Below are 9,239 nucleotides of genomic sequence, written 5' to 3'. Positions count from 1 at the left end.
CACATTAATTCCAACCATACTCATTTTAAATCAGAGGAAACACATTCTTTCACATATCCTTTTTTTATTCAAAGTATTTGTACTTTTTGACATTGTATTACAGCCATAAAGCCAACAACTACAGACAAAAAATACATAACTTATTTCACATGATGAATTTTGTTGTTGTTTTGTTTTCTATAAAATGTCTGATCAGCATCAATACTGGCTGCAGCTTTCTTCTTAAATTGGCTTTGATCCTAAATACACTAGAGTCTAATACTGTATATATTTTTAATGATACACTTCATTGTTTGCATTTTTTTTTCTTCTCCATTTCCAGCACAATACAAATGTGAAAACATCAGAAAAAATAGAGCTCTTCTCTTTTCTCCTCTCGGAGATCTCCTCAGAAAAACCAACAAAATCACAACCGTTACGTAAAACAAATCACTATAACACGTAAAAGATTTCAAATAAAAAAGGAAAATACATTTTTCAAATACAACAAAAAATAACACTACTTAAATCTGTCTCATACAAAGAGTGTTTGCAGTGAAAGTTTAGGCTAAACAGGGAATGATAATGATTGTTTTGAGCTTTCAAAAATGCAAGTAAACAATAAATACAAACAATGTGCTTCATCCCTATAGACATATTTACACAAGTCTTTGGCTTATGCTCATCATCTGCTACCAAAAAGGAAAAGAAGAAACGTAATAAGCCAGCCATTAGAGCGGAGTGCAGTGTTCTCCGGTCAAAGTTACACGCTTTCCCTTTCGACACAATGTCCATCTACACGAGTACGGCTACACATGTTATTAACAGGAACAGTGACAGACACACATGCATGCAACAGCTCGGCCTTAGTGTTTCAAATGGCTGTAAAAAAAGAACGAAACCAAACGTGAACTGGACCGGGCGGCCGGCACTTGAATCCCATGAAGGTCAACAGGGATGCACAGACATTTACACGGCGCTCGTCCGAGAAGGTCTCCATTAGGACGTCTCGATGTACTCCAGGGCCAGGTCGTAGCAGAAGCGGTACTGCTCCTGTGAAGAAGACGAGACACATCGATGAGCGCTGATATGAGCCTGACACAAACACTGGCTCTTTACAGAGGATGTGGTGTGTGTTTGAAACCACAACAGCTCTCAATGCCATTTACTCTTTATGTATCAACTTGCTGGCCAATTAACATGAAAACATCAATTTGTAAATAAATGAGAATACAATAAAGAATTCAAAATGTGAATAAAATAGGTAAGAATTCTTTCTCTGTCTTTAAAAAAAAAAAAAAAGAGAGGCATACCATGGGCTTTTATACAAATGATGTTAGGCTTACGTTGTATTCGATTATTGTTCAATGTTACATGTTAATGTTTATGTACATCTGTATTTATAGTGTGAAATCTCAGTGCTAGTCTCTGTTAAAAAGCATTTGTTATGAGGCATTGCACTGCAAAGAATATATTTTTCCTAATCAGTATTTTCATTGATTCCAGTAAACACTGTACAATCGAATTATTTGGACTTAAAAAAAAGCATGCAAACCGATTGCCTTAAAAAAACAAACAAGTGAAATAGGAATAGTATGTGGTACTGACAAATGCTAAGTTAGTATAGTTCACTTACACAAGAGTTCTAGTAACTAAAAAAACTGTAGAGTACTTGATAATTTACTTTAAATAAATATAATTGTTACCGTTGTTGTGTTTTGCAGGCTGAATGTTAAAGTCTGTGTGACTCAAGTATGATCAATTGCAAGATTGTCACAAATATAGAGGGATTATATAAACCCAAATAAAAGTTTCACAAGGTGTTTAGGACATAAGTGTTAGCAACAAAATTATAAAAGATCATTAATTGACATGAAATATTGTTATGTTATACATCATTCATTCATACATACATACATATGAATAATAATAATAACTATAATAACCGAATAACTGATTTCTTGTTGCAATCGCTGCATCAATGGGAAGAGAATTACAATAGTATAAATGAAGTTCCAAGTGCCCAACCAAATGGAACACTAATCACCATAATGGTGATCAAATCAACATCAATTTATGAAGTCATCTTATGTGATGTTCTCTCAAATTTTTCAGTTGTATTAAAATTTCAACATTCAAGATGACTTTGGGAAATGAGTGAATGCAAACAGAGAGAAATAACTGCAGAAGTGAAAAGTCCATTAAGATTTTCCCCGCCTCAAAAACCACACTCAAACCAATCTTAATCTTAATCTTAATCTGAACTTGGGTTTTCTTAGTAAACAAAGCATAGTATGTGAATAGTGCAGATTACTAGATTTTTACAATTAAGTTAAGACATTAAGTAAAGTTAACTAAAAAGTGTTAGTTAGAATCACTGTTGGATGAGTTAGATAAACTCCAGGATAAACTGTGTTTTCGTTTTTCCTCCGCCACACACAATGCTTCTCAAATAAATGTAAATCTAGTTTTAAGGATATTCTTACTGGACAACAAGACAGAAAATACAGTGAGGTTACACTTTATTTTAAGGCGATGTTGTTACAGTGTAATTACACAAATAAGCTCTGAGTACTGTTAATGAAATACATGTACTTGCTATAGGTTTGCTAACACTATTTTACAGTGTCCTTGTTACATATGTTACATGTACTTACCATAGTAATAACAGTAAATTCTGCATAATTACATGCAACCAAATCCCATCCAACCCTAAACTTATAGTTAATTGTTAATTATTATTACTCAGTACTTAAAGATATAATTACACAGTAACAATGACACCTTAAAATTAAGTGTAACCAGTTTGGATTACTTGCTTGTAATTATACATCATTTACTGTTATTACTATAGTAACTACGTGGAACACGGGTAAGTACTGTATGTCACCATCAAATAAGGTGTTACCTCCGGTGACTTCCTCATCCTGCTGACACTAGTGAGTGTGTGTGTTAGTGTAGTGTGTGAGAGGTGCTGTTCATACCGGGCTGTCCACCATATTGGGCTTGCTGTTCCTCAGACTCTTCACCGCATGAAAGACGTCAACAACATTCTGCCGCTTTATCATCTCACACACAATACTGATGGCACAGAACATCCCACTGCGGCCGCCTCCATTCCTACACACACACACACATGTCAGATGCTTTTCCCCGTACTGCACCACTGTACCAATGTGTGTGCAAAGACTTCCTCATCACATGTGTTCTCGAGAGCAATGCGGGATCTTTACAGTCACCTCATGGAGATCGTCCTGCTTACTGGGGTTCCTCATGAGAACAAGACTGTGCTTCACTCTGTTGCAGAGTACTTCAAATCAGGACAGTGTGTTTAACTGTACTTGCTGATAATATCATATTAATGACATAAAAGGCCACTTAAGTGCACTTAAAGAGACAATTCATGATTGTGTTTCTTGACATCTTTTAAAACGTGTAATAATATCAAATTAAAGTTTCACTTTAAAAGCACACTTTAAATCATTGTGTTTTAATAATCTTTTGTCATGCTTTAAAGAAGTGCACTTATTTTCAAGTGTAGACTAACATACTAAAGCACATGTAATTATAATGAATTTTAATTATAATGTGTGATTTGATATTGCATTTAAAGTTAATATATTTAAAATGTACTAAATTGCTACTTCATAATTAAAAATATATGCAAGTTTCCTTAGAAATAACATAAGTATAAGTATATTTTAGTTAACATAAATGCAAGAAATTATGAAATTGCATATACAGTTGTGCTCACACTGAGTGGGTCAAAAAGCACTCTTAAGTTCAGCTAATACATTAATATAAATTGAAACTATAATACATTTTCATTTAATTTAAATTAACATGCAATTAAGTGTCCGGAAACATTTAACCTTTAATTCACGCGCAAACATATTCTTTGTAAGTATGTTATTTCTGTAATAAGTGCTCTTTTTAAAAGTATGGTAAAGAATTTAAGTCTTTATTACTTCAACTTTTTTTTTCTGTAAAGCTTCTTTGAAACAGTAAAAGTGCTTGATAAATAAAACTGACACGAGAAAGGACCAGTCATAGTGTGCTCTTCATGTGTGTGTGGGTAATTCTGATATCAGTGAGCAGCCATTCATTCACAGATAATACACTGACAGGAAATACTGACAAGATATTAGTGGAAATTATGAGCAGACTTTCTGTCTGTTGTGTATACTGTAGGTATCAAAGCATTCTGAAGATCTGATACCATGACCATCACAAACTGCTGTGTGCTGGTGTTGTCACTGCACATCTATACTCACAGGCAGTGTATAATAGTGCGTCCATCGCCTTCCTCACACTCCTCCTGCCATTTGTCCACCTGGAGGATCAGTTTGAGGAACGAGCGCTTGGAGGCGGGGACTTCCCTATGCCCCGCCCATCCCAGGTACTGGAACTGACGGACCATCAGGTAACCTTCCTGAGGCTTGGGACACACACACACACACACACGTCAATATGTGACCCTGGACCACAAAACCAGTCACATGTCGCACGGGTATATTTGTGGCAAAAACCAACAATACATTGTATGGGTCAAAATTATAGATTTTTCTTTTATGCCAAAAATCATTAGGATATTAAGAAAAGATCATGTTCCATGAAGATATTTTGTAAATTTCCAACCGTAAATATATAAAACAATTATTTTTGTGAGAGAATGCAGCACAATCACGAACATAAATGGACAACTTTAACCCTTAAAGACCTAGAACATTTTTGGGGCGCCTGACTCGCCTGTACTTTTCTTTGTTTTTCTAACCCATTCTAGCAGCAAGCATCAAGTGCCATATATCATTTTAAACAGGAGAACTTAAAGTTCCCATCTAGCTCATTTAAAGTCCCAGTTTTACATTTATTTTGTCAGAGAATTTATGAAATTAACAGGATTTTAAGAAAAACGGCAGCAAAAAATGTGGTGTTTTCAATGTGAACTCAAACAGAACTTCCTGAAGTTTTGTTTTTTTCCTTTAGAAAGTTAGACTTGGTTGTTTTAGACTTCCACATGAAATTTTGTCTACATGTAACAATCCCTCAGCAAGTTATAGCCATTTATTATAATATTATTCTAGGCGTTTTTGAGTAAAAACAGGTGTATTTCATTTACTGACAATGTAGATGTGTCCAAAAAAGTTCAGGGAGTAAAGTAAATAGAAAAGTTGTTATATTACAACAGAACACTGAAGCAAACATTTTTCTTCAGAAAATTATATTATAATTTGAACATGAACAACAAATGCAAACAATATAACAAGTAGCAATATAAATACTAACAATACAATATACAGAGTGTAAACAGAGTGAACAAATGGTTCAAATAATCTTCACAAACTAAATACAAAAAGAAATAAACAGTGCAAATGAAGAAATGGTTCATTGAGGGTAATATACTGAGTGCTAATGAACAAATAGTGCAAATAATCTTCACAAACTAAATACAAATAGATAAATAAACAGTGCAAATAATTCAAACAATTTTCTGAATCGGAAGGTTCCACCATGTCATCGTCTAACGACTCGTTTAAAAAAATCAATTCTAACACATCCTCCGATTTGTACTGCTGTTTTGACATACTCATGCTCTTTCGTGTTTTGTGCCCTTTCATGTTTTGTGCTCTTTCGTGTTTTGCGCTATGGTCAAAAACTTTGCATCCGTTAGTTTTCACGCATAGTTTTCAATGCATTGCGTTTGCTCAGAATTATAAAGAAACGTGATTGGTTGTTAAAAACACCAATCACTATGTTTATTGGTTAAGTTGATGACCGTTTGGACGAATCTGGGCATGAGGGTGGGACTAAGCATCAACAATCGTTCCTGTTTGGCTCAGAGAAAGAAACCACATGTGTTTCCTTGACGAATCACTGCTGCAGATTTTGATGACGCAATCACCGGCACTACGGAGCCACTGAATGACCAATAGAGACATCCGTATAACACGGGAAAGCTGAGAATCTCCTCTTTACGGTGCATTTTAAAGCATACAGATTGGATTAGCGACTCAAAAGTTATTAAACATTTTAGAACGTCAGTTATTTTATGCCGCGGGCGGCCGTATCGGTCTTTAAGGGTTAAAGGAGTTTTTTTTTTGCACCCTCAGATTAAAAATATTGAAATTTTGAAATTTTTGATTGACCAAATATTGTCCTATCCCAACAAACCATACATCAATGGACAGCTTATTTATTCAGCTTTCAGATGATGTATGAATCCCAATTTAAAAAAAAATTGACCCTTGTGACTGGATTTGTGGTCCAGGGTCACATATGGTGATGCACGTCTAACCAAGGCTGATGTGCGGCTCTGCACTTTGTGGCTTAAAAGCTTCAGAGACGTGTGAAAAACTCACTCTGGTCAGGTTGCATATCCTGAAGAGACGACTAATGACGTCGCAGTCCATCGAGCTGGATATGCAGTCCACCTGTACAGGCCCGTATCTCAGCATCCCCTCCTCCGGCCAGTACTGAGGACAACCCTGTACACACACATTACACTCGCATCAAACACAGCACACTACAGTCACCTATTGTGCCCTTTCACAAAGTCTTTAAATGAACTTTTTTTTTAATATATAATTTTAGGGGGACTTTAAATGAACATTGCACATCATGCAAAATGTTAACGACACTTCAGCTTGAATCTCACCTGAGCCAAATCGATCTCGTTCAGCATGACGATGGAGGTGCATCCGTAATCATACACCAGCCTCCAGAAGTCCTTGACGGTGTTGGGTAGTGGATGCTGGGTCACGATGAACGCGGCCGGCTGCCTGTAGCTCTGCACGACATAGAGAACAATGTACTTCCTGCAAACACTCACTCTGCTTTGTGACACTTACACACAAACAAGACAAAGATGGAACTGTTCTCAGGATGGCCGACGTGTGAATGTGTATGATCATGCAAGGACCACAGTGAGCGTTCGGAAATGAGAGAGTGATGTAAACGTGTGTCGGTTCATATGTGTGTGTGTGTGTGTGTGTGTGTGTGTGTAGATGTGTCAGTGTGATAAATGAACATCTCTGTAAGTGATTAAATGCATTCATTTTCCTCTGCATGCTGTAGCAAACCCAATATAGAGAGGTTGAATGGAAAGTGCTGACATACCACTAAAGCCACGAAACAAATCCAGTCTAACAGAGGCAGAACTGAATCAGAAATTACCTGGTATTCTTCTGACGGCTTGGTTAAAAAAAGTCCAAGAGTTTGTGAAGCGTACGAGGAAGCGATTTAAAATTACCCTCTAAAATCACAACTTTTTGAGCTCAGCTGATTCTGGCTGTTAGACCACCATCTCCCAGGGTCAAAGGTCATCGGCTGTGAAGACGTCTCTGAATGGACATGTCGTTCTCAGATGTACAGAGCATTGTGCACATTGAAAGACGGTGCTCTACATTAGACAGACATGAGCGGATTCGTTGCTTCACTTACGCAAACAGCCATGACACATGAACCACTAGGAGATGGATGCAAACCAATCTAAATACTGAACAAATGCATTCTCAGATCAGAAACTCGCCCTCATGTCATTCCAGACCTGTCTGACTTTCTTTTTTCCGTGGAAGACAAACGGAGAGATTCTGAAGAATCTGTGGGCAGGATATAATGAAATCATGCAGTGACTCTCAAAACACACTAGCAGCGGTTCATCCGACTCGTGTGCAGAGAACAGGCTTGCATCTCAAGTCTCATTTGTGCTTGTGTTCAATTCAAACATGTCGTCTTGAGTGTGAACAAGTGTGTGTGGTATGAACGACTACTTCTGTTGTATGACGTAAACACTGTGCTAAACATCTCCATTTGTGTTCCACAGAAAGAAAGAAAGAAAGAAAGAAAGACAGAAAGACAGAAAGAAAGAAAGAAAGAAAGAAAGAAAGAAAGAAAGAAAGAAAGAAAGAAAGAAAGAAAGAAAGAAAGAAAGAAACGAAACATCCAGGTTTTAAAATGACTTGCGGGTGAGAAATGATGAAGGAACGTTTGGAATTTGAGTCAACTTGTCTTTTAATAAATGACAGAATTAAAGCAAGAGATTCACAGTTACACTTACCTCGCCCTTTCCAATAAGGTTACCAAAAAAAAATTGACTATTATTTTTGGAAACCCAAATAAAGGAATGTTCAATTTAGGCCCACATACAGCCATCAAGAAGAATTCATTAATGACGCTACAAAATTGAAAGCTTTCTTAATTCAAGACAAATAATGGTATCGCTGATCGCTCATAATAGAGCAGCTGGAATAGGTTTTACAGTGGCTCACGCTAACATCTGTCCCACTCGAAGGACTTGCCACCTGGATTTGTCTCTAGCTTTCTGTAGCTCCGTTCCAAAATCCACTGAGCGATCTCGCTGTCTAGTAGCGCAATATAACTCCATAGAGTTGGATTAGCATGTTGCTAAGCCAACAGCGCAGCGCTTTAATTAGCATTAAGAATCCACAGCACAAAAACTGGGGTAAAACAATTCATTTTACTTACGCTGAACTGTTATCGATGCGTTTTTAAGTGCTAAAAGAAATGCATGCATATACATGCACCTCATCCACCATTTTTTTACTGAACTGGCTGATCTGATAAAAGCAATGTGTACTAAAGCTAGGCATCTTAGAAGGCGGCAAAGTTTAGCTGCCTACCCAGACAGCAACATAGTGTCGGTCCACATCTGGTACGGGTGGAATCCACATGTACCGGATGTGGCCCGGATCTGGGCCGGCACTACACCGTAAAAATAATACACTATATCTACTCAATAAAATTGTTGCAAGAGATTACAAGCAATATTATTAATAAAATTCAACAAATAAGATTTGAGTTAGAATTAATCAAATTAATTCCTTAAAAGTCAACCATTTAAAATGAGTAACTGCAAATAGCACACAAAAAAAGTAAGCAAAATTTAGATGGTAACCAGATGATAATGAGCAGAATCAATGAAGAAAAGAGAAACACAAGAACTTCAAGAGAGTTAAACCACAGCCTTAGATGAAATCAACTGAAAATACATTAAATCTCTCTTATTACAAACCAAACTGACTTTATTTCTGTCATTCGTCTACAGAAGCTCTTATTGAGAATTAACAGATGTTGATGTTTTATTGAAAAGTTTTGTTCGCCATTATGATGATCAGTGTTTTCTTTAGTTGGGCAGTTTGACTCTTGGCTTTTTTGGGGGTTTTTGTAACGGTGTTTTGCTAAAGCATATTTGTTGCAAAGAAAGCCATTAACAAAGATGGTCAGATGATATAGTTTTCAGC

At 36.6% G+C, this 9,239-nt stretch overlaps 1 protein-coding gene across 38 annotated transcripts in view; it reads right to left on the bottom strand.

Annotated features, from left to right (window-relative positions):
- Window positions 1–44: 44 nt before the first annotated feature.
- The window catches only part of ptprk (protein tyrosine phosphatase receptor type K), a 188,609-nt gene continuing 179,414 nt past the window's right edge, over window positions 45–9,239 (bottom strand). For 22 of the 38 annotated variants that reach the window (XM_084091694.1, XM_084091695.1, XM_084091675.1 and 19 more), the window contains 5 exons: window positions 6,635–6,766; window positions 6,339–6,464; window positions 4,254–4,417; window positions 2,964–3,099; window positions 45–1,032 (listed from right to left, as the gene is read on the bottom strand). In XM_084091694.1, coding sequence (XP_083947820.1) covers window positions 979–1,032; window positions 2,964–3,099; window positions 4,254–4,417; window positions 6,339–6,464; window positions 6,635–6,766 — 612 coding nt within the window. In that variant the 3' untranslated portion in view covers window positions 45–978. Of the gene's footprint in view, window positions 1,033–2,963; window positions 3,100–4,253; window positions 4,418–6,338; window positions 6,465–6,634; window positions 6,767–7,152; window positions 7,171–9,239 lie in introns of all 38 variants that reach the window. The other 16 variants (XM_084091696.1, XM_084091697.1, XM_084091701.1 and 13 more) reach the window with 1 other exon arrangement.

The sequence above is a fragment of the Abramis brama genome (genome assembly GCF_963993115.1).
Source record: "Abramis brama genome assembly, chromosome: 18".
Taxonomy (NCBI): domain Eukaryota; kingdom Metazoa; phylum Chordata; class Actinopteri; order Cypriniformes; family Leuciscidae; genus Abramis; species Abramis brama.
The sequence above is the reverse complement of the archived record's forward strand: the minus strand, read 5'-3'. Positions and strand labels throughout refer to the sequence as shown.